A 27362-nucleotide genomic window follows, 5' to 3' on the forward strand; every position below is an offset into this window, starting at 1 on the left:
CTGGGAGAAGTCGTGCCCAGGTCTACCCTTTCATGTGCTTAAGGGAAGAAGAGGACTCTTGTGTAAAGTAAGCTGACAGAAGTGCACAGCACACTGAACACTATAGCGTCACTTTGGAGTGTTGCGGCATTCAGACCACAGACAAACTGTTTCAGCCCAAGGAAGCAACTGATCACTTATATTTGATTAGTGTGTTTCAAACCTTAATATCACCAGCATTCTGCTGTGGCAAAGTATATATTCTTCACTCTTTTCTTTTATGGATGAAACATTTCACCAGTTTAAAAATAATGTGATAACCAAAATCATGATACATTGATTACTGATTATTTACTTGGAAAACTGAAGGAAAAAATTCACATCTTTGTGATATCAAATATCAACGGCAACAATTTTATTTATGGAATTTAAGTGCAGTCCCCTGGAACAAACCACTCGGTTTGCAGGCCATGCCTGCTGCTGAACTGCTGCCGCCTGACAGCCCGTCTTCTCTGCCAAATTGCTCATTAGGTTTGGCAATTTTCACCTGAGCCTCCAGTTTATATGCCAACGGGGAATAAACATCAGTCCGCTTTCACCATCTTCTGCAGTGAGCTTCCAACACCCCCTCAGAAGCACAGTCCTCACCCCTCTGCAATCCTCCAAACACACTCACCTTGTGTGTATACCATTATTTGTAAAATGTCGATTCAGCTTCCAGCTTTGGAAGCAAGCTTAGCTTAAATAAAGCAAAAATATGAGAGATAAACATGTCAAAAAAGCCCCTTATCACAATACTAAGTGGGCTGACCAATAATTCACTTAATTTTTTAATGCAGAAAATAAGAGAACTCATAAACAATCTGAATTTAATTTTAAAAAATGCTCATTTCAGGGAGTATTTCTGAGCACAGCACAGGGGAGAGGATTCCCATTGCAATTGGATCTGACCCATCTAACCTTTATTACAGGTCTGAAAAGAGAGTACTCCAATTTATAAATAAACAATCGAAGTAACGTGGCAACCAGAACAAAGAGCTAGCTGAGAGGACTACTGGGCTCTCTGCCTTTGCCTGCTTCCCCTGATCTCTGCCAATGAGCACTCTGACATTCAGGGGAGGAACAATACACAAAAAAATACAAAGAAATACTTGGTGGGCAAAAAGCACCAAAGATATAAAACAAAATGTCTGAAACCCATAAAACAACTTCTGATGGAATACTGTTTTTCATTTTGCAGAAGTAAAATATTCACCACCAACCCTGCAATTAGCTAGAAAATTACAGTAATTACAGCAATTTTGTATCCCATCTCCAATCCAATTAATAGATATATGACCTTGTCAACATGTAATAATCAGATTGCATCTACAACAAAACTGGATGAATTTTCTATGCTGAATAGAACTTGCACAGTAAGAAGGTAATTATTTGAAATACTGAGAATACCATTTGTATGCCATGCTCCACTTCACAAGTTAAAAGGAAATACAATAGTAGTATTATTTCTATTTTCAATATATATTTAAATAAAATCTGGAAAATAGTATTCTAATACCAGTTAACGTCTTGATAGATCTCAAAACCAAATATCTTGAATCTTCTATAAGACAAAATGAATCTGCATATTCTTGAGTAAGAAAAAAATAGCTCAGGAAAGGAGATGGGGTACTAACTTTAACTACATTCCTCTAACAATTACAGGTGTCACTTTATGTTTTACAAGTTAGGATACCAGTAAAATCTTACCAATTAGTTAAACAACACCATTTCTGAAAAATGTTGCCAATAGCCCCTTATCACAATACTAAGTGGGTTGACCAATAATTCACTTAATTTTTTAATGCAGAAAATAGGAGAACATATAAACAATCTGAATTTAATTTTAAATAAAAGCTAATAAGATTAACATAGCATAGAAAGTTTAAAAGTATTAAAGGACTTAAAAGATACTTCACACAATCTAATCAATCAGTTACTTTGTTTCTCAAAAATTTTATAGCAATACTATTTCCAAATATCTTACCATTACTGGGGTATATGCCACTTCCAAAGGCATATTGATTCTTCAGTGTGGACCTTCCAGAGAAAACATTAAAGTCAGAATTCTGGAGTGAAAAGGGATCCTGCCATCATTCTAAGGCCAGGCTATCCTGGAATGTCTGACCTCTATAAAAACCCTGAGAATTAGAAACAAAACAAAAAAACATAGATTGGAAAAAAAAAAAATCACTGGATTTGGACTCAATCATTTGCACAAGAAGCATGTGCCCCTGAGCACATAAGGTCTCTCTAAGCCTGGATCTGTGAATGTTGAAAACAGAGAACGTTAAACATTTCACAGAATTGTGAGGCTCAAAGAAAATGGCTCCAAAGTGGCTATGAAAGTACCTAAGGGAGGCAGTGTGTCCTATTCAAAACTATGCCCTATTTCTTGTGTTCCAAAACTCCCCAACCTTTTTAAACATCCATGGGGTCTGCACTGCAGAAACATCACCACTGTCACAGCCACTGTACAGTCTGGTGTCATCTGGTGCTCATCATGTGCCCAGCACTGCGTGAGGACTTTGAACATCTCACTAACTGCACAGTCCTGAGGCAGGAACCTGGAGATGAGGCTCCCAGGGATTACTAATGTGGCCTAAATTGGCAAACTGATGTGACACTGCCTGCACTCTTTCCAAACCATGAAAACTCCTGAAGACCTCCTCAGAAGGAGCATCTGCATAGTAAGTTCATGCTAAAAGCTTAAGGGGACATATACTCCCACTCAAACTAATCAGAAGTCTGGTTAAAAAAAGAAAAGAATGCTGGCGCAGTTTTCTGGCACCTAGCTGTCTTCACGTCGAAGCAAGCTTACACTGAAAGGAGGCAAAGACCACCCAAGAGATGCCAGCACACCCAAAGTTGACAGAACAGGGCGACAAGAGCCTCCCAGTCCATGCACGCTGCTCCTTACCGGGGCTGTCGGCCTGAAAGTCAAGGGGTCAAGGTGGAATTGCTCACTCTTCCTGCCCTTCTTCACACTGTCAACAGTCCTGAGCTGACTTACCCAGGAGGCAGGCAAGGCCCAATGCCCAGAGCCCACAGAACTCTTAGAGGCCCAAATGTTTTAATTTCTTCTTAAATCAAAAGGAAAGCAAAATGAACTTTCAAAGAGTTAAAGAAAACATCTTAACTTTTTCTCATATCATACAAAAATGATCATTTAGGGCCTATTATATTTTATACAACACAAAATAAAGCAGTGAGATATTTAAAGCTCCATGAAATGCCCGTTCTCTCATTGACATCACTATGAGGGAGAGTGTGTGAAGGGAAAAGCATCTGGCGCCTAGGGACTCATCATGAAGCCCTGGGCAGCGATTCTCCAGTGTGCAAAGTTAAAGAACACATTTTAAAAATTACAAAGTAAAAAAATAAACATGACCTATCCTAAATCTTATGACTCTGAGATTTATGTATAACTGCACATCAACAATTCCAGGATGCCAAAATAGGGTCATTATAGTGACCTTGGTGTTATGACTACCTATAAAAATAGATATCTGACCAGCTGTCTGCAGAAACCAGGACCAATAAGCCAGTCTGCCACCTCCAGGAACCAGCTCAGAAGTCAGGCTACTATCAGTGGCATCAGTTCAGGCAGCCAAGCAATGACCCTGTAACAATCAACCAAAAACCGCCAGGACTTCATTAATAATTAACAGCTCCCCTGATTTTTTACCTTGCTTACACCTTAGGAACAACCAGATAAAGTCAAATATGCACCCCTAACCAATCCCATGGGATACCCACTTCTGGGTAGCCCACGTACCACTCCTCCATGCCAGCAGCTTTCCCGGTCTTTCTTTTTGTTTACTATAATGCTTTCCCAGTCTGCCTGCCTTGGAGCCCTGCCAGTGATGGTGCTGGCTCACTTACTATAGCAAATCCTGAATAAACTGCTTGTTCCCATTTGGATGGTCGTCATTTATTTCCACATCAATAAGCGGTATTTATTATATGCTATGTATTTATGCTACTTTGATCAATTATGTACTAATAATGATCAATAGTATATTTTTATTTTACAGAAAATTTAAGAGTTAAAATTTGGTCTATTTTCTTTGTTTCAGAGAAATATGAAAAGATGACCAATAAAAGATATTCAATACTAAAAATATATTATGTTTAAATTCTGAATTGCATTAGATGGGGTAAAACGTTCAAGGAAAAAAGAAATTAACTAAATTTTTTAAATTGCAGCTGATGTATTGAAGACCCAGAGTTATTTGTCTTCTAGTTTCCTGCAGTGTTCTCTTGGCTGACAACACCCTCACGGTGCTAACATGCCCCAGAGCTTGGTGTCCCCTATGAATTGGTGGTTGGATCCAGATGTCTGATCCAGTTTATATTTGATTTCTCTTGTCCAGACTACTTCATAGCAGATGTATTCTTCCATCAGGAGGCACACAATGCTTAGTTGACTCTCCTTAATTTACTGTTATTTTTCTATTTAAGCAGCGATTGATGAGCAATGCCTAGATGCACTATTTCATCAGGAGTTGCAAAACAGTAATATTCTCATTCTATCATTACTTCTTCATTTATTAGCTGGAATAGTTCTATAAAAAGAAACTTTCCTTCCTCTACTATTTGGTTGCTCAGTAATACCATTCATGTGAGAAATGCAGGATAAATACCTGATTTTTAAAATTCTTTTATCAGTTTTCCAAGCAGTAAGTTGGCTCGCTAAGCATACCTGCAAGCTTACTTACTTATTTATTCTCATTATGAACCCGTGAATGCTTGGCTGTGACTACCCTTACTGCTGTCCCAGTGGCTGCCCCAGGCCAGTGGGGCCTCAGCTTCACTCCTGGGCCCTGCTGATGCACCTCTAGTCATCTTCCATAGCTCCCTTATTTTCTGACGTGACAGGATGATTCAGGGTATCTCATACATTTCCTGCCCAGACCTGAATTCAGTCATTTCTCCAAGGAGCTCTAATCTCTTTTAATGGAAATGCTATTTCTAGAGCAGAGTCTGGATGTCAAAAATGCTCAGTTACTGGGTAGGCCATTGATTCTAGAACTTTTCATTGAACACATACAGGATTTTTCCTTCCTGTCTCTGCATGTGTGTATTTATGTGTGTTACTAAACATACCATGGATTCATTATATGTCCTATTTAAATTGAGGACTCTGGGATATTTTATTTATTCTCTGCAACATTACACCTATAACCCTTTTCTTCTGTACTGTGAATCAATATTACCATTAGTTAGAACATTATTCTAATTCTTCATTTGCTTCATCTCATAATACTCACCCAATAATTCAAGATGAACAGTTTTGTTTTTTTGTAAATTTGGCAGTTCTACTTTTTCCATTTCCCTCTGGTTGTACAAATCTATTTTACAGTTACAGGTAATAGTTACTCTTGGATAACTGAGACATAAACTAAATATACATTTATATTCAGTTCCATAAAATCAATTTTTAGAATAATTAATTAATACTAGGTGTTATTAAGAATTATTTTAAAAATTGAAATTCAATTATCTTACAGTTATGTGAAATATAATATGGTTCCAATACCAAACACATAAAACAAGTTATTATAAGTCTACTTTCTATTCCATTTCCTCCCTTCTAACTTCTCCCTTCCCCATAGACAGCTATTTTTCATGGCTATCTTTTTTTATTTCTTTAACATAACAAGCTTTTACATAAAGAGACCTTCTATTTTATGTATGGCCTATTTATATGTGATCCATTTTATTTACTTTCTCATTTTTTAAAGCACTTTTTTGGTATTAAGGAAAATGAATATTTCTGTTCTAATAATTATATTTATACTAATATTTTTTGTGTAGTACTGCCAATAATAATTTCCTCTTTTTTGTTATTATGGTCTATTGTTTACCTTCTAGGGCCACTACTGTTATTATTAGCTAGCCATCAATTCTTCGCCCTTCAGTTTAAGGATATTATTGAGGACATTGTTCAATACCAGGCTGAATAAAACTTTTCAAGTTTTAGTTTTAGCTTCTCTTAGGTAAGTGCTATTGGCCATAAGGACAATGATTCCTCAGTTCAGGGTTTCTCCACCTGGCACTACTGCCATTTGGGGATAGATAATTGATGGGGGGACTGTTCTGTGTCTTGGAGTATACTTAGCAGCATCCTTGGCCTTAAGTAGATGATCACAGCATCATTCCCCCTTCACCAGCGTGACAATCAAAAATATCTCCAGGTATTGTCAAATGTCCCTAGGGGAAAATGTCACTCCCATTCAAAAACCACTGATGTAACTAAATCAGAGTTCTCTCTATGAGAAAGCTCAAGGACAAATTAGTGGTAACTTTTACAAATGTCTCAAGATAAGAATTCTGTGTATTAACCCCACCTAGACTTTATCTTAATACCCAAACTTAATATCCACTATTTTATGGAGAAAAGTAAATTACATACCTTTCTAAGCTTTCACCAATTCCTTATGGAACAAAGAAGATGAGTGAATTCACTCATAGGAAAAGTTGGAAAATATAAAAGTTACCAACTCTTTCATCAAGATGAATCTTAGGAGTTCATTTATCTGAAATCTTTTATTAACCATGCCCCTAATTAGAGTTGATTATTCCTTGATTAAGCAAATATCTACATATTGTTGGCTTCTTTATTTTTATATTTGTAAATCAGCAAGACCACTAAACACAAATTTACTAACAAGAACCAGTTCTTATTAATTCAGACTCTTACCACTGAGCACAATGTCTGGCCAGTACAGACCAACTCTTGTTTTGTGTTTCACTAAGTGATACTAATACAGTATGAAAAGTCATCTTAACAGATAAATGCCTTATATGTAATGCATAATTTTTATACAATCACCAAACCTTATACTTAGTAGGTGCTTAACATGCTCTTCCCAATGCCTGCTGAGGCCAAAAAAACCTAAATAACCTTAACATATACAATTCAGAACAAGAAAGGCACATTTGCATATTCTCCCACTGGTGACTGCAAAGACAACACATATTCTTCAACTATAAATTCCTTTTCTCAACAAAAACAAAGCAAAAGAGATATTTGGGGTTGAAAACAGTATTTAAATTTTAACACATGGGCTACCAGCCAAATGTGGGAGGTGGTGTCTCAGAAATGTTGCTGAGTCCAGACAAGGCAAAAGATAAAAACTGATGGGAAGCACACCATTCAAATGCTTCTTAACAAAAAGACAGGATGTACCTTTCCTCCAACACTTTTTGAAGGTGTAGCAAAATTAAAGGTGCAGCAAAATTAAAGGTGCATCTTACTTTACAAAACACACTAATAAATATCTACCACAAAAGAAGCTCTGTATTTAATTATATGCATTAGGGTGTAATTACTCACATAAAGACACTGTTTTCCATAATCAGGAATATGAATACCTGTACTATTACTTAAAGTTTAATTAATTAAATTTAATTTTCTTGAAATCAAATTTAGGCAATCCATGTTTTATATGTAAGTTTATTCCAAGCAGATCATTAAAGCATTGACTTAATGAAGTAGTGTCTAATCAAAGAAAATTAAGTAATCTATGTACCACCTACATACTACCTTGTATACTGTGCATGGTATATGCCTGTTTGAAAAACACTGCCTAAAGTAAATCCTACATAAGATTTTTAAAATAGCATGTCCATAATCACACGTTATTTCACTGTTAGTTTAAAACAATTAGTTTGTGCATGTATACAAACAAACCTGTATCCCTGAGGTATAAGGAAATGTTCAACTGAAACACCTTACAGTGACTGCTCCACTCCAAGAGCTTCGCTGAAAACATTTTTCATTGTACCTAGCTCTCATTTGTGACTGTTCCTCATCCAAATGGTAGAAAGCAATTTTAGGAGGCTGACACTGGGCCACAGCCACACGTGATCCTCTCAGCACCACACACAGACCCCATCATGCTACATTTTCTCAATGCTCTTCATCTCTACACGGCATATTTCCCCCCTGGGGAAATGATGTACCATCGGACTTATTAACTATCAAACTGATGCTCTTCCTTGTTCTCCTCATATAAATCTTTAAGGGACAGTGGAAGGAGAAGTAGTTTGTGAGCATCTAGAAACAAATTGCCAAAATGCTATAGATTGCTGCCAGTGCAACAAGTGGGAACAGAATTCTTTTGTAAGAGTATATATTCTAAATATTATCTAACTATATTTATATATTATTTCATGCATTATTATAGATCTATTTTATTATATATTATATAATATACATGAAGATCTATATATGAAGATCTACTGAGATTATCAGTAAAACCACACAAGATTAAATTTTCCATGTGAAAAACTGAGATGTTTCTAAGTAGATGAGCCAAAAAGATAAATGACTTGCAACTTCTAAATTTCTTGAAATGGACCTTCAGACTCTTAACAACCACTTGATTATAAGACTGTTCAATTACAAACACTAAACATTAGATCTAGCAAAATTTCTTCACTTTTCTGAGTAAATCTGCCAGGAATGACTGACAGAAATTCTTCAAGAAAGTACCCCAGCACTTGAGTATTCTGGGTCCTAGGATTCCTAACATAAATATATGAAGCCCTATATTTTCTCTTCTTGAGATAATAATCTCATAGCAGCTCTTCAGGCTCTCTGAAGTTAACTATGGCCCTGAGGTCTCATTATTGCCTGCCTTTCATGAAAATTTCAAGTAGTGGTTATAATCCAGTTTTGTTGTTAAATGTTTTGTTTCAAATGTTATGTTTTGTTTCAGTGTGAAGGCCTCTGATTGTTTCTATTTGTTTTAGTCCTAGCATTGAGACGAAAGATTTGGAAAGAAAATTGAGGTGCTATAACCTTAACTATTATCCTCACTTACATTTAGTGAGCAGTTAAAAGTCTACCACCAGTCTAAAGCAAAGTAAGCCAGTTCTATGAAAGTGTAAAGACCCTAGTCTACCTCTCCTGCAAGATATTTGCTCAGGTTCTCAACTTAATCAATTTTTGATAAAAACAGATAATGAATTCCATTCATAGAAGCATGGCTGGATACCAAAAGTTGGCATCCTTGTAAATTAAGATGAAATAGGCAGAGAAGAAAGAGTGTTCACTTACTTGCACGCAGGACTGAGGGTGTGACCTCAATTTCACTTGTTGCTTGGTAAGGCTGAAAGGCAGAAACATTGTTGGTGCCAAGCTCACTGCCAAATATCTCTGGACTCTGGGTACCTGTGGAGCTGGCGCTGGTGCCGTCACCTCCATGATGTGGATCTTGCTCATCAAACACTGCTACCAGCTAGAAATGAAAGGGAGATTTGCATTTATAAGCAAAAGCATTGAAAATTGCTATCAAAACTTACATCATACTGGATATAAATCTATGGAGAAAAAATACTGGTATTCATGCACTGAGGAATGCTATGTTTTAGGAAGCAAAACTTCAAAAAAATCATCTTCCCTGAATTTACTTCTACATTTCTAAGTTGTACATTTCACATTAAAAATTCGATTGCTGAAAAAAAATAAAATGGTTTTATATCACAGTATGCTAAGAAGGATGGGGTGGATTTCAGTATTTTTGTAAATGACAATGGAAGAGAAAAATGTATTTATATATACAACACATATATATGACATACAGTATATACAGCAAAAGGTGTAAGGTCCCTTATAGGTAAGGGACATTAAAGTCTATACATACATCTGCTCACTTATGCACAACAGATACAGGAAGGATAAAAGAAACCAGTGGATTGCTTGCTACAGCTGGTGTGAACTGGCCAGAACAGAGTAAGTGGGAACAGATAATGCAGGAAAAGGCCACTTGATACTTTTCTGAACATATTCTTCCATAACTCTGACACTTAGAACCATAAAAATGATTCAAATATCCAAGACAGAAACAAATAAATGAAATCAAGCAGGATGGTGGGGAGGGGTATCAAAAATGGAGCACCAAGAAACAAACCAAACTATGATACAAATGAAAAATAGGAGGAAATAAAGATGGTGGCATGAGAATTGAGGCAGAACTGTCCTCCCAAAGTCACATATAAACACGGAAATACAGCAAATACAACTAATCCTGAAAGAGTGAAACATTGAAATACAGCAAATACAACTAATCCTGAAAGAGTGACCACAAAGAAGACTGCAACAGATGGATTACAGCTGAAGAAAAGAGAAGACCTCACAGAAAAAGGTAAAGTAGCAAAGCCACGAACCCACAGGACCCAAGCCCACACCCCACCCCAGTTCACAGGTCAAAGAAGAGAAACAGAGTAGGGGCGTAGTAGAAGCCCAGGACTGCTAAAGAGCTACCCCTGGAGATCTACCTTGGGAGCATGAACCCACATTACATGGTGCTCTGGAGATTAGAGGGGTAGGACAGTAAAGACAGGTGGAGTACTCAGAGAAACTAAGATTTCAGCTGCTTGTGGAGGAGAGATACCCACAACTGGCCACTCCAGGACAAAAAAAGGCACACTTTGAAAGACTCCCTAACAGTGAGAGGGTCTGCTAAAGGAGCAAGGATTACACAGAGCATGCTACACAGTAGAAAGGACAAATGTACAAAATCATCCTGGCACACTCAGCCCAGCACATTAGGAATGTCCAGTAGCTTCAGGCACTCCATCCCCCAGACTGGAAACACAGTCCCAAGGACACCCACTGCAATACGCAGCCTGTCGCTCCTTCCTCCCAGCTGGTGCCAGCTGGCAAATCAATAATGCCAGGCCAGCCAGAGGGCAGTCAAGCCCAAGGCAGCTACAAGGGCTTAACACACAGGCTGCCCACTGTGTGCTTGGCCCACTGGCCCTGACACTGGGCACAAGCACTGCTGACAGGAAGCAAGAAACAACTCCTGTCCTCCTGGCAGGCACCAATGCCCAGCCATCACTCCAGTTGCTGGGCAGACACAGAGAGGAGAGCTTCAGGGCACTAGAGGACACCACCTCACAAAGTTATTATTCCATATCATTCATTACAAATATGTAGTGGCAAAAGAACCTTGTTCAAAACAAAATCTCTCAACACCAGAAAGAGGGCTCAGTGAAACTGAAATCACCAATCTTTCTGATACAGATTTCAAAATAAAAATCATAAACATGCTCACAGAGTTACAGAAAAATATTCAAGATCTCAGGGATGACTTCAAGACAGAGACAGAAACTTTGAAAAATACAGTATCTGAAATGAAACATACAACAGAGGGATTTAAAAGCAGATTAGAAGAGGTAGAGGAGATGGTAAATGGAATAGAAATTAGAGAACAGGAATACAAAAAAACTCAGGCATAGAGAGAAAAAAGGATCCTTAGGAATAAAAGAATAATAAGACAACTCTGCGACCAACCAAACAGAACAGTATTTGCATTATAGGGGTAACAGAAAAAGAAGAGAGAGAAAAAGAGATAGAAAGTCTTTTTCAGGAAATAATTGCTGAAAACTTCCCGAATCTGGGGAAGGAAATAGTCTCTCAGGCCATGGAAACATATAGATCTCCTAACACAAGGAACCCAAAGAAGACAACACCAGGACATACAATAAATAAAATGGCAAAGATCAAGGACAGAGTATTAAGAGCAGCCAGAGAGAGAAAGAAGATCACATACACAGGCAAACCCATCAGGCTACCATCAGACTTCTCAACAGAAACCTTCCAAGCCAGAAGGGAGTGCATGATATACTTAATGCAATGAAACAGAAGGGACTCAAACTAAGAATACTCTACTCGGTAAGATTATCATTTAAATTGGAAGCAGGGATTAAACAATTCCCAGATAAGCAAAAATTGAGGGACTTTACCTCCCACAAACCATCTCTGCAGTATATTTTGGAGGGACTGCTGTAGATGGAAATATTCCTAAGGCTTAATAGCTATCATCAGAGAAAATAAAACCACAGTAAAGGAAGTAGAATGATTAATTACTAAGCAAATGCAAAATTAAATCAACTACCCACAAAGTCAGTCAAGGTATATATACAAAGAGTACAAAATATGATACCTAAAATATAAAGACAGGAAGGGAAAGAAAAAGAAGAAGGAAAAAAAAAAAAAGAACCTTTAGATTGTGTTTGAAATAGTGCGCTAAGTGAGTTAAGTTAGATTGTTAGATAGTAAAGAAGCTGCCCTTGAACCTATGGTAACCATGAATCTAAAGCCTGCAATGGCAATAAGTACATATCTATCTATAATCACCCTAAATGGAAATGGATTGAATGCCCCAATCAAAAGGCAGAGAGCTACTCAACGGATAAAAAAAACAGAACCATCTCTATGCTGCCTACAAAAGACTCACTTCAAACCCAAAGACATACACAGACTAAAATTAACAGGGATGAAAAAAGATATTTCATGCAAATATTAGGAAGAAAACAGCAAGAGTTGCAGTACTTGAATCACACAAAATAGACTTCAAGACCAAGAAGGTAACAAGAGATAAAGAAGGATATTACATAATGATAAAGGGGTCATTACAACCAACAGGATATAAACATTATAAATATCTACGCACCCAACACAGGAGCACCCAAATATGTGAAACAAATACAAACAGAATTAAAGGGGGAAATAGAATGCAACACATTCGATTTAAGAGACTTCAACACACCACTCACTCTAAAGACAGATCAATGAGACAGAAAATAAGTTAAGGAGAAAGAGGCACTGAACAACACATTATAACGGATGGAACTAACAGATATCTACAGAACTCTACACCCAAAAGCACCAGGATACACACTCTTCTGTAGCGCACATGGAACATTTTCAAGAATAGATCATATACTAGCCCACAAAAAGAGCCTCAATAAATTGAAAGAGATTGAAATTGTACCAAGCAGCATCTCAGACAACAAACTTATGAAATTGAAATAAATTGTGCAAAGAAACAAAAATGCCCAGAAACACATGGAGGCTTAACAACATGCTCTTATAATCAATGGATCAATGACCAAATAAAAACAGAAATCAAGCAATATATGTAGACAAAAACAGCAGCTCAACACCCCAACTTCTGTGGGATACAGTGAAGACAGTTTTAAGAGGAGAGTATACAGCAATACAAGTATATCTCAAGAAAGAAGACCAATCCCAAAAGAATAGTCTAAACTCACAATTAATGAAACTAGAAAAAAGAGCATATGAGGGCCAAAGTCAGTAGAAGGAGGGACATAATAAGATCAGAGCAGAAATAAATAAAATTGGGAAGAATAAAACAATAGAAAGAATTAATGACACCAGAAGCTGGATCTTTGAGAAAATAAACAAAAGAGATAAGCCTCTAGCCAGACTTATCAAGAAAAAAAGAGAATCTACACACATAAACAGAATCAGAAATGAGAAAGAAAAAAACATTATGGACATCACAGAAATATAAAGAATTATTAGAGAACACTATGAAAAATTGTATGCTAACAAATTGGATAACCTAGAAGAAATGGACAACTTTCTGGAAAAATACAACCTTCCAAGGGTGACCCAAGAATAAACAGAAAGTCTGAGCAGACCAATTGCCAGCAATGAAATCGAACTGATAATCAAAAAACTACCTAAGAGCAAAACCCCCAGATCAGATGGCTTCACCATTGAATTTTATCAAACATATAGAGAAGACCTAATACCAATCCTCCTTAAACTTTTCCAAAAAGTAGAACAGGAGGGAATATTTTCAAACTATTCTATGAAGCCAGCTTCACTCTTACCAACACCAGGAAATGACACCACAAAAAAGAAAACTACAGACCAATATCCCTGATGAACATGGATACAAAAATATTCAACAAAATACTAGCAAGTCAAATTCAAAAATACATCAGAAAGATAATCCATCATGATCGAGTAGGATTTATTCCAGGGATGCAAGGATGGTACAATATTCAAAAATCCATCAACATCATCCACCACATCAACTAAGAGGGACAAAAATCACATGATCATTTCCGCAGATGCTGAAAAAGCATTTGACAAAATTCAAAATCCATGCATGACAAAAACTCTCAACAAAATGGGTACACAGGGCAACATAATAAAAGCCATACATGACAAATCCACAACTAAAATCAAACTTAACAGTGAAAAGCTGAGAGCTTTTCCTCTAAGATCAGAAACAAGACAAGGATGCTGACTCTCCCCACTTTTACTCAACATAGTACTGGAGGTCCTATCCAGGGTAATCAGACAACACAAAGAAATAAAAGGCACCCAGATTGGTAAGGAAGAAGTTAAACTGTCACTGTTTGTAGATGACATAAAAAAACCTAAAAATCCACCCCAAAACTACTAGAACTAATAACTGAATTAAGCAAAGTTACACAATACAAAATCAATACACAGAAATCAGTTGCATTCCTATATAGTAACAGTGAACTAGCAGAAAGAGAAATCAGGAAACAATTCCATTTATAATTGCATCAAAAAGAATAAAATACCCAGGAATAAACCTAAGCAAGGAGGTGAAACACCAAACCCTGAAAACTATAAGACACTCATGAGAGAAATTAAAAGAAGACACCAGTAAATGGAAATACATTCCATACCTATGGATAGGAAGAATTAATACTCTCAAAATGACCATCATGCCTAAAGCAATCTACAGATTCCATGCAATCCCTATCAAAATACCAACACCATTCTTCAACAAACTAGAACAAATAGTTCTAAAATTCATATAGAACTACATAAGACCCCAAACAGCCAAAGCAACACCTAAGAAGGAAGAATAAAGCTGGGGATTACGCTCCACAACTCAAAGCTGTATATAAAGCCACAGAAATCAAGACAATTTGGTACTGACACAAGAACAGAACCCTAGATCAATGGAATAGAATAGAGAGTCCAGATATAAACCCACACATATATGATCAATTAATATACGATAAAGGAGCCATGGATATACAATGGGGAAATGACAGCCTCTTCAACAACTGGTCTTGGCAAAACTGGACAGCTACATGCAAGAGAATGAAACTGGATTATTGTCTAACCCCATGCGCAAAAGTAAATTCAAAATGGATCAAAGACCTCCATGTAAGTCATGAAACCATAAAACTCTTAGAAGACAACATAGGCAAAAATCTCTTGAATATAAACATGAGTGACTTTTTTCTGAATATGTCCCCTCAGGTAAGGGAATCAAAAGCAAAAATGAGCAAATGGGACTACATCAAACTGAAAAGCTTCTGTACAGCAAAGGACACTATCAGCAGAACAAAAAGGCATCCTACAGTATGGGAGAATATATTCATTAATGACATATACAATAAGGGGTTAACATCCAAAATATATAAAGAACTAACACACCTCAACACCCAAAAAGCAAATAACCCAATTAAGAAATGGGGAGAAGATATGAACAGACACTTCTCCAAAGAAGAAATTTAGATAACAATCAGATGCATGACAAGATACTCCACAGCACTAATCATCAGGGAAATGCCAATTAAAAGCACCATGAGCTATCACCTCACATCAGTTAGGATGGTTCCATCTAAAAGCCAAGGAACAACAAATTCTGGAGAGGATGCAGAGAAAGGGGAATTCACCTACACTGCTGCTGGGAATATAAATTAATTCGACAATTGTGGAAAGCAACATGGAGGTTCCTCAAAAAACTATAAATAGAAATAACATTTTACCCAGGAATTCCACTCCTAGGAATTTACCCAAAGAAAACAAGATCACAGATTCAAAAATACATATGCACCCCTGTGTTTATTGCAGCACTACTTACAATAGCCAAGATATGGAAACAACCTAAGTGTCCATCAGTAGATGAATGAATAAAGAAAAGGTCGTACATATACACAATGGAATATACACTTTTTCAGCCATAAGAAGAAAACAAATCCTATCATTTGCAACAACATGGATGGAGATGGAGGGCATTATGCTCACTGAAATAAGCCAGGAAGAGAAAGACATGTCCCTCATTTGTGGAGTATAAAAACAAAGCAAAACTGAAGGAACAAAACAGCAGCAGACTCACAGACTCCAAGAAGGGACTAGCAGTCACCAAAGGGAAGGGAAGGGAGCAGTAGGTAGGCAGGGAGGGAGAAGGGGATTAAGGGGCATTATGACTAGTACACATAATGTAGGGTGGTCATGGGGAAGGCAGTATAGCACAGAGAAGACAAGTAGTGACTCTATAGCATCTTACTAGGCTGATGAACAGTGACTGCAATAGGATGTGTGTTGGGGAGGATTTGATAATATGGGTGAATGTAGTAACCACAATGTTGCTCATGTGAAACCTTCATAAGATTGTGTATCAATGATACCTTAATAAAAATAAAAACAAACAAACAAATGAGAACTACAACTGCACTGAAGGATTGTGGGAGAAGTAACTTTGAAAACTATTTTGCCATTTAATTTAAGGCTAAAGACAAAAAGAACCGGCACATAAATTTGTTTCTCACAAGTGCATGGTTTAGAAATTCTCACACAAGTGTGTGCACACAAACGTGCACACACAAAGGAGTGAATGAAAAAGAAAACCATTTTAGATAAAGAGGGCCAATATTCTCACTGTCAGAAACAGAAGTTACACATAAGAAAATAAACTCTGCAGCATTAGATTGGAATTAGAGGCATCATGGTTTTTAGAGAAAGATAGAGGATGGATGTTAACGCATGTGTGGTATAGAAACACATAGTTCTTGGTTCTATCCACTGAGAGATTCTAGAAGCAGTGACGCTCAGTACTTGGTTTCTACTATCATTCTCCCATGAATGAAGTAGGACTTCTTTGAAAAATAACTGATACAGGGTTGGGGACAGAAAAGATATATGATATGCCTGGAACCCCTTGTGTTGCTAAAAAGGAAGCAGGCACTAATAAATAATCGGGCACATCAAAGGGAAGCAGGGGCTAGCCTAAAGGAACACCCAATGACAGGACTGGATTATAACCCCTAAATAAAGCTAGAAACCTGTGAGTCCATATGATATATATATAAATAATTGAAGAAAGAAATAAATCATGGAGAACGGACAGCTATTCCTTACTAGGCATTACAATTAATACAAGAAACAGAAGGAATATGAGGGAAATAGAAATCACCACTGAGCAACCTCCACATTAATAATTGTTGTAGGCAAGATACCAATGGATGCTAAAATTAATGGTTGAGAAAATTATGAGAAACAGGATATGTACATGTTTCAAAGCACCTTTCCATAAGATTTTTTTCATTAAAAAGAGAAAATTTATACCTCTGCAGAGGAGAAAGGACAGACACCACTTTACCAAAGTGAGCATCACCAGCAATAAGACATATCAACATCATGTACTCTCAGATAAAATGCAGAGAAGATTTAACAACTTCCACAGTATTCCTGTCAAAAATGTGTAACTTTAATCATGAGGAAGCATCAGACCAAACTGAGGGACATTCTGTAAAATAACTCAATGTTTTCCAAATATCAAGGTCATGAAGTAAAGGCAAGGCTTAAGGAAATGTGTACACTGGAGCGGTCCGAGCAGAAAGAACTCTGTGCTGTGGGAGGCCCCTGGTCGCATCCTAGGCTACAGCAGGAGTGCTCAGAGAGGCAGAACTCAACTGCAGCCACAGGGTAGTTAGTATGGACTCAAGCTTATGAGTTTCCCACCTTTGATGACTGTACTATGGCTACGTCAGATATTAACCTTAGGGGCAGGTGGAGGGTATATGAAAACACTGTACTATTCCTTCATGTTATATTTATATTTTAATTTATAACCAATTTTATAACTACTTCAAAATTAAAATGTTTCAATTTCATAATTCAGCATTACAAAATGCCATAAAATTTAAAATTCAATCTACTTCTTCTTATAATTAAACAAGCACATCTTTAAAATCTGAAACAGTACTCAACTTCTAAGGAACACCACTGCCTTGGCACTCACTGTGAACCCATGCCTCACACACTAAGCTCAGCACTCCAAGGAAAGCTGCAACACCATCCCCAAACAGAAGCCCACCTTCTGACTCTAATTCAAGCTTTGTCAGTGCCAGTACTCCTATTGGCTGAAGAACAGTATGGTAAGTTGCAGAATATGAGAGAGAGTCATAATAGCAATGCTTAATTCATAGGCAGTCTGTCATTTTGAACAAATGCTCTTTCTATGAACATTTTCATATCAGCGATCAATTCCTAAAACAAAAAAGAAAACCATCTTAAGATCATAGAGACATGTAGACAAACAGGAAGCTCAGAACCCTGGTGGCATCATATATAATTAGCTGATTAAACAATCCAAAAGGAGGTTAAGTGGTAAGAAGAAATTAAAGTAGGATGAATAGTTAGGCCACTCCAGATTATAATAAGCAATGTAAGTGTGAAAGGCATGCTTGGCAGTTAAAAAAATGAAAATGTGTTAGTATGTATACACAAAAGTTTCCATATGCAGTAGTAAAATCAGCCTGTTTATCTAACATTGACTGACAAGCATCTCCCTATATTAGTAACACAGACTTTCCACTAGTCATGGGTCAGTAAACATTTTCTGAAAAGAGCCAGAGAGCAAATATTCTTGCAGCAGTGCAATCCACACAGTCTGTCACAACTACTGTACTCTGTCATTGTAGCATGAAACAGCCATAGACAATAAATCAATAAGTGACCATGACTCTATTTTAATAAAACTTTATTTGCAAAGCCGGTGGTGGCTGAATTTGGCCCACAGGCCATAGTTCAATGATCCTGCACTAGACTAAACATCCCTCTAGTAACATCCAATTTAAAATTTTCTATTTGAGAAGTAAAACTAAAAGTCAAGGTACACTGGTAACCCTCATAAGCTAACAATACCCATTTCAAGCTCTTTATTAGGATTTTGAATTTCTGTCCTTGATTTTAATATCATCAGACTTCTCACAAGGTTTGGCTTAATATGCATTTTGAAGATACTAAGTTTTGACATTCAGCATTTAATTACAGGCAAATTAAATTCAAGTTTTGTTATTAACTTTTCACAGTGATGTGTTCTCTCAAGAATCAAGTCCTTTCTTCAAACTGCAAATGGGAGATGGAAAACTACACAGAACATGTCTTTAAATACCACACATGATGGAAGAACTCATACATGTATATTAGTTTTAGTAATTATCACCAGCACCTTTAGAAAACACAAGTATTATGAAATCCAGAATGTGTCAGGAACAAATGCTGGTTGAATGTCAGTGGCAGAAATCATGGTGATTTGCAGTATGCCGATAACATGCAATTTCTAGAGCTTTCTTTTAAACCAAAATTTAAGCTCTGCTCATACTTGATTTAAGCCCAGGAGACCTCCATTTAAGTGGGGATATGAAGTAATTTTGTGTTAAATTGGGAAGGGCATATAATTTTCAAAAAACTGCTCTACAGGAATACATATAGTAACACAGCAAAAGAAAATGAGACCTTCACAAAAACATGCTTAAAATCTCTATCATGCCCTTAACACAATATAGGAAATGTCTGCCTTTAAATTTGGGAAATGTGACTTAAATCTGTATTTAGTAATACAGAGTAATAAAGATGGAATCTTTATTTATGTTCATGAAAGTAGATAATTTCTGCAAGTTCATTTCTACTTTTGGTAGTTACTACTTAATCTCTCTTCCAACACATTCATCTGTCCAGTCTCCAGGAGATAAGATAGCTTGATTTAGGGTGATGTCCACAATGACCCACATATAAATAAATCCCAATCTTGGCCACTCATTTCCCACCTAAGGACAGGTCATTTTAACTGTGCAGAACACCTCCGCCAACCTGTTTGCATAAACATCACACACAAATACGTATAAACCACTTGGACAGAGGGTGGCCCTTTAATGGGTAAAATTATGAGCTGAAATCCCAGAACTGTGTGCAGCAAAATGACCAAATGTACAGAATTCACAATCAAACCTACCTACATTCAAAACAGCTTTAATCTGATTTCTGAGATGGGTATTGGTAAATCCACGGCATCTCTACTATCTCTAACCCTTACTTTCCTCATCTTCAAAAGGAGTATGGTGGTGGTGGTTAATATTGTCCATTATTGACCATGTCAAATATCCAGAACCTGTGGATGTTAACCTTCCGGGGGAAAAGAGACTTTAAGATGCAATTCAGATTAAGGACCTTAAAGTAGGATTATCCAGTGGGTCCATCTAATTGCATGAATCTGGAAAAGTGGAGAATCATTCCCAGTTATGGTTGGAGAGGTGCTACATTTCTGGCTTTGAAGATGAAAAAAGGGAGCCATGAGCAAAGTTGTGTGTGTGCGTGTGTGTGTGTGTGTGTGTGTACGTGTGTGAGCATCCACATGTGTTTGGGGGAAAGAAGGGGTATAGAAGGGAAGGAAACAGATTCTCCCCTGGAGCCTCCAGGAAGGAACTCAGCTCTGCTCATACTTGATTTAAGCCCAGGAGACCTTTGTCAGACTTCTTTTCTATAGAACTATACATTCATAAATCTGTGGTGCTTTAAGTCACCAGCTTGTGGTCATTTTTTACAGCACCAATAGGAAACTAATACAGTGCCAACACCCAACCTCCTGATGTGTGAAAAATAAGGAGACAAGGTAAATCAGCTTCCAGAACACAAGCACGCATTTACTATCAACTCTTACTAAGTTACATTGTGGTGGTTCATAAATACATACTTTTTCAAATCTGAGGATCAGTTTCAGGAGCATCTGGAGACAAGGCAAAGCTCTTCTACACACCAATAAGAGGAGGGGGAAAGGAAAGGGGAAGCCTTGCAGGGAAATTTTAGCATCACAATAACCATAAAGTGAGGTTCTCCTGCAGGTGCTCTATAGCCTCCTTTCAACTCCTCACATAAACATGGGCCAGCCTTTACATTTAATTTCACAGAAAAGAAAACTGAGACTCAGAGTGATTAATATGACCAGAGTGTAACTATACGTAAGTACAGAATGAATATGAGATTGGAAATTGAATCTATCTGACTACAAAGATCCTATTTTATCCCAGTCCTCCTATCCCCAGAATATCTAACATACAGACAACAAGCCCACGGAGAAGTTAGAGACTATGACAACCTACAAGCCTTTGAATAGGATTCTGCTTATTCTTTTTTATTATTATTATTAAGGTATCACTGATATACTCTTATGAAGGTTTCACATGAAAAAGACTGTGGTTACCACATTCACCCATATTATAAAGTGCCCCCCATACCCCACTTAAGTCACTGTCCATCACTCTTAACCAAAGTTAGTAATTCACCTTACCAAATTAACATAATTTTGATACCACCACCTAAAATGTCCCAAACATACTTGAGAGTGATCAAGAAAAGTAATTACAAATAATTCCATGCTGGTGATATCATCCCTTAGTCTTAATCAGAAGATCTTTTTAAAACAATCAGAAGACCTTGCAGATTCTATCTTCATTTAGGAAAATGTCAGGTGACTTAAATCGAGTAGTTGTCTGAGTGAGGTCTCAAAGACTTGTAGTCTCACACCCCACACATCCTCAGAAGCAATTTTACTGTTAGCTACAGCCTCTGAGTTATGTCTCTTTCTGTCTCTGTTGATTGCTTCAGGTACTGGCTGAACATATCCAAAGGAAGCTGATTATTACAGGTCTCATGAACATCCTGTGCATATTCAACACTAACAGTTTGATTTTCAAATAAACACTCATAATTCTTTAGAAAGGCAACACATTTTTGGCCCAGGAGAAGGTCCACAGCATGTAGAGAAATTCAGAAAGCCACAATTAACTTGAAGATGCCTTTAAGACCCTCCCTTCAGCTATGGAACATGAGTGGCCACAGAGAGAAAGCCAGGCTCCACTGAATCATTTGGTCTATAGGAGCAAAACAAAATCAGCAGGAAACACAAAAGAGAAAAGTACGTTAGACTGTGCTTCTGCTGGGGAACTCTCTGTGGCTGCCACATTTTCCAATATTCTTCCTAACACAGCACTATGATGCTGCTCCACAATAGTGGCATCAGGCAACAAACATCTCTGAGCAATGGCAGGGAGCATTCATGGGCAGATCTGCCTATAAAGAATAAATGCAAAGAAAAGAAAATGCAGAGCAAATGTGAGAGCCATAACACTGTGCAATAAGTTTCTGAAAATTAACAATAAAAATCAAATGGGTAGAGACACATGTATTTCACAACTGAAGTGAGACTATTCCATAACATACAATTCTAAACAATCTTTTTCTTCCCACAAGTCAATCTGTGACCGTTTCTATGATTAGGATCACACATATCAATAACTGTTATTTTTTTGCCCTTTCACCAGAGATGTTCCCTTAAAAACATGGCAAAGTAGATGACATATTTGGGTTCTTGAATTCCCGAGTTATCCATCTCTTTTTTTTTTTAATGTCATTTATAGTGGTCTTCTGGAAAACACACTTGCTAAGAGGTGGCACATATATAAAAGGAAAGCAGACACTCACATGGTTATATAGGTTAGTGTATGGTGCTACCTCCTCATAAAAAGGAAACCAAATGAGATAATCTTTTAGAGTGCCATTTCAAATAACAAAACATGTAAGAAAGGGACAGACATCCCCACTGCAGCCTGAACAACCAAGGAGGCCAACACCATCACACACTCCTACCTGGTGATGGTCAAAGGTCCCCTGTCCCACAAGAACTACCACCATCCTTTAACAAGGTAACATTGCTTGGCTCGCAAATGCCTTATGAAGATATTATGCATCACCTGGAAATCATAAGGAAATAGAGTCACCTAGGTCACTCCCCAGCTTACATTTCAGAACTGGGATATAATTTTGCTGCCCCCACGATGACACACTATCACCCACAGAGCCTTCAGACTAATTAGATTCCCAAAGTAAAAGTTATGTTCAACTAACAGCCATGAGAGTGTCAACCACAAACCAGAATGAAAATATGCAAATGTACTATAGCCATAAGCTAGCCAACCCACTTGTCAGATATAATGCAAACCCCCCTGCCTCCCACCCTGTCACCAAGTGCCATTGTTCTATTTATCCCCAGCCACAATTGTAACTGCAATATGGTTTAAGTATTAATGAAAACAAGGTTGCACAGTAAGATGGAGCACAATCATTCTGAAATTGGCTAATCACAGATAGATTGACTCCAAATTAGAGGAGGTGGCATTTGTTGAGATTTTATCATGAACACATGCAGTTTCCCTCAAAGAGATAATGAAACCACTGGAAAGGAAGCAATAGGAACCTCTGAATCAAATGTAATGATGTAATAACTAATTTTTGTGTAGACAAGGGGGAAAAAACTGTTCAATTTGTTACTTTCTGATAACTGAACTTATCTTAATGACATAGAGACAATACTAAATGCTTAGTCATTCTCTGACCCTTACTTGCTAATATGGTTCATTAAAAACTAATTTAAACAAAGCTACTGTTTTACTGGATGAGTAAGCAAAACAACAGTATAAGAACATATTTCGTCCAATGATGCTTTACAATAGTAATGATACAACTAATACCAATAAAAACTTACTCACTGCAGGAGGATAATCTCAAGCTTGCCACTGACACACTTGAAATGTTACATACGCAAGATTAATTCTGTGCTTCACCAGCATTCTAAGAATTAAGTCTATTTTTTCTGATAAAACAAAAACAAAAACTTACAATATAACTCTAAATAGCCATAAACACACAAAAGGCTGACAGCCACTTTTCCTGCCTCTTCTTCCTAACAATTGCTACATTCTTTTCCCAAGAATGATGAACTAGGAGTCCATTACCTGCACTGTACAATGAGGTTCAACCTCTAATGTGCCTCAACTTCCAGGTGCACAGCTTCAGATTTTATAGGTGGCTGTCACTCAGCTGTGGAAGGCCCGCCCCACCTTGCTGCTCAGCCAACTGTCCAGCATCACATTAAAAGATGTGGAAATAGGAGGAGGAGGCAAGATGGCAGCATGAGTAGAGCAGCAGAAATCTCCCCCAAAAAACATATATATTTTTGAAAATATAACAAATACAACTATTCCTAAAAGAGAGACCAGAAGACACAAGACAACAGTCAGACTACATCTATACCTGCAAGAACCGAACGCCTCAAGAATGGGGTAAGATACAAGCCCCAGACCGGTGGGACCCGAGTGCCCCTCACCCCAGCTCCGGGCGGAAGGAGAGGAGTCGGAGGGGGAGGGAGAGGGAGCCCAGGACTGCTAAACACCCAGCCCTAGCCATCCGCACCAGAGCGCAAACACACAGTGCGTGGGGTGCTGGATACTAGGGAAACGGAAAAGTAAAAGCTGCGAGTGGGTCCCCGCAGTAAGCGCTGCTGGGACAAAAGAAAAGCGAGAGCCCTTTGGAAGTCTTAAAGGGACAGGGACCCACAGCTGGACGGAAGTGCCCTGGCACACACAGCCCAGTGGCTGGGAATCCGGGGGAACTCCGGGCACCCTAACCCCCTGGGTAGAAGCACAGCTTGAAGGACACTCAGGCGATAAACAGCCTCCCGCATGTTCCCCTCCCCGCGCGGCTCCGCCACAGTGGAACAGCAGCCTAAGGCTGGCAACACCCACAGCAGCAGGGCAAAGCTTCTTTCACAGCAGGTGGGCAAGAACCAGAGAAACCGTCTGCGTGCAGCTGCCCAGCACAAGCCACTAGGGGTCACTGTTCTCCCAGGAGAGGAAGGCCACAAACTACCAAGAAGGGATGTTCTCCCAGTCGACAGATGTGCCAGTTAACTACCTCTATCGCCATGAAAAGGCAGAAGAACTTGATCCAGACCAAAATCACAGAGAAACCTCTGAGAAGGAGATTGGAGAGATAGACCTAAGCAATCTTCCTGAAAAAAAAAACCAAAATAAAGGTCATAACCTTGCTGATGAAGCTGCAGTGAAAAATACAATAGCTAATGAGCAAAGTAGAGAGGGATATTACAGAAATAAAACAATCTCTGGAAGGATTTACAAGCAGAATGGATGAGATGCAAGAGTCCATCCATGGATTAGAAATCAGAGAACAGGAACGCATAGAAGCTGACACAGAGAGAGATAAAAGGATCTCCAAAAATGAAACAATATTAGGAGAACTGTGTGACCAATACAAAAGGAACAATATCCACATTGTAGGGGTACCAGAAGAAGAAGAGAGCAAAAAGGAGTTGGAAAGTGTATCTGAACAAATAATTGTTGAAAACTTCCCCAAACTGGGGGAGGAAATAATCGGTAAGACCACAGTAGTACAAAGAACTCCCAAAAGAAGGGACCCAAGGAGGACAACACCAAGACACATAATAATTGAAATGGCAAAGATCAAGGACAAAGACAGAGTTTTAAAGGCAGCTAGAGAGAGGAAAAGGGTCACCTACAAAGGAAAACACATCAGGCTATCATCAGACTTCTCAAAAGAAACCGTACAGGCCAGAAGAGAATGGCATGATATATTTAATGCAATGAAACAGAAGGGCCTTGAACCAAGGATACTGTATCCAGCACGATTATCATTTAAATATGAAGGAGAGATTAAACAATTCCCAGACAATCAAAAGTTGAGGGAATCTGCCTCCCACAAACCACCTCTACAGGGTATTTTAGAGGAACTTCTCTAGATGGGAACACTCCTAAGGTTAAACATATGGCACCAGAGAAAATAAAATCACAGCAAAGAAAGCAAATCAATCAAACACTAACTAAAGTCAAAAAATAAAATCAACTACTCACAAAAGCAGTCAAAGGAAACACAAAAGAACACAGAAAAAAACAACCAACATATAAAGAAAGGAGGAAGAGGAATAAGAAGTGAGAGAAATAAAGAATCACCAGACAGTGTTTATAATAGCTCAATAAACAAGTTAGACAGTAAGATACTAAAGAAGCTAACCTTGAACTTTAGTAACCATGAATCTAAAACCTGCAATGGCAATAAGTACATATCTTTCAATAATCACTCTAAATGTAAATGAACTGAATGCACCAATGAAAAGACAAAGAGTAATAGAATGAATAAAAAGCAAGACCCATCTATATGCTGCTAACAAGAAACTCACCTCAAACCCAAAGACATACACAGACTAAAAGTAAAGGGATGGAAAAAGATATTTCATGCAAACAACAGGGAGAAAAAAGGAGGTGTTGCAGTACTAGTATCAGACAAAATAGACTTCAAAACAAAGAAAGTAACAAGAGATAAAGAAGAACATTACATAATGATAAAGGGGGCAGTCCAACAAGAGGATATAACCATTACAATAGCATATACACCCAACACAAGAGCACCAGCATATGTGAAACAAATACTAACAAAATTAAAGGAGGAAATAGAATGCAATGCATTCATTTTAGGAGACATCAACACACCACTCCCTCCAAATGACAGATCCACCAGACAGAAAATAAGTAAGGACACAGAGGCACTGAACAACACACTAGAACACATGGACCTAATAGACATCTACAGAACTCTACATCCAAAAGCAACAGGATACATATTCTTCTCAAGTGTACATGGAACATTCTCCAGAATACACCACATACTAAGCCACAAAAAGAGCCTCGGTAAATTCAAAAAGATTGAAATTCTACCAACCAACTGTACAGACCACAAAGGTATAAAATTAGAAACAAATTGTACAAAGAAAGCAAAAAGGCCCACAAACACATGGAGGCTTAACAACATGCTCCTAAATAATCAATGGATCAAGGACCAAATTAAAAGAGATCAAGCAATATATGGAAACAAATGACAACAACAACACAAAGCCCCAACTTCTGTGGGACACAGCAAAAGCAGTCTTAAGAGGAAAGTATATAGCAATCCAAGCATATTTAAAGAAGGAAGAACAATCCCAAATGAACAGTGTAACGTCACAATTATCAAAATTGGAAAAAGAAGAACAAATGAGGTCTAAAGTGAGCAGAAGGAGGGACATAATAAAGATCAGAGAAGAAATAAATAAAATTGAGAAGAATAAAACAATAGCAAAAATCAATGAAACCAAGAGCTGGTTCTTCGAGAAAATAAACAAAATAGATAAGCCTCTAGCCAGACTCATTAAGAGAAAAAGAGAATCAACACACATCAACAGGATCAGAAACGAGAAAGGAAACATCACAACGGACCCAACAGAAACACAAAGAATTATTAAAGACTACTATGAAAACCTATATGCTAACAAGCTGTAAAACCTAGAAGAAATGGACAACTTCCTAGAAAAACACAACCTTCCAAGACTGACCAAGTAAGAAACAGAAAATCTAAAGAAACCAATTATAAGCAAAGAAACTGAAGTGGTAATTAAAAAACTTCCCAAGAACAAAACCCCGGGCCAGATGGAATTACCTGGAATTTTATCAGACTTACAGAGAAGATATAATACCCATTCTCCTTAAAGTTTTCCAAAACAATAGAAGAGGGGGAGTACTCCCAAACCCTTCTATGAAGCCAACATCACCCT

General features: G+C 37.8%; 1 protein-coding gene across 27 annotated transcripts in view; it reads right to left on the reverse strand.

Annotated features, from left to right (window-relative positions):
• Window positions 1–27362, reverse strand: part of PARD3 (par-3 family cell polarity regulator) — an 815317-nt gene that overhangs the window by 421053 nt on the left and 366902 nt on the right. For all 27 annotated transcript variants that reach the window (XM_057498381.1, XM_057498383.1, XM_057498384.1 and 24 more), the window contains one exon: window positions 9089–9269. In XM_057498381.1, the coding sequence (XP_057354364.1) occupies window positions 9089–9269 (181 nt within the window). The remainder of the gene's footprint in view (window positions 1–9088; window positions 9270–27362) is intronic.

The sequence above is a fragment of the Manis pentadactyla genome, chromosome 3 (genome assembly GCF_030020395.1).
Source record: "Manis pentadactyla isolate mManPen7 chromosome 3, mManPen7.hap1, whole genome shotgun sequence".
NCBI classification, from domain to species: Eukaryota; Metazoa; Chordata; class Mammalia; order Pholidota; family Manidae; genus Manis; species Manis pentadactyla.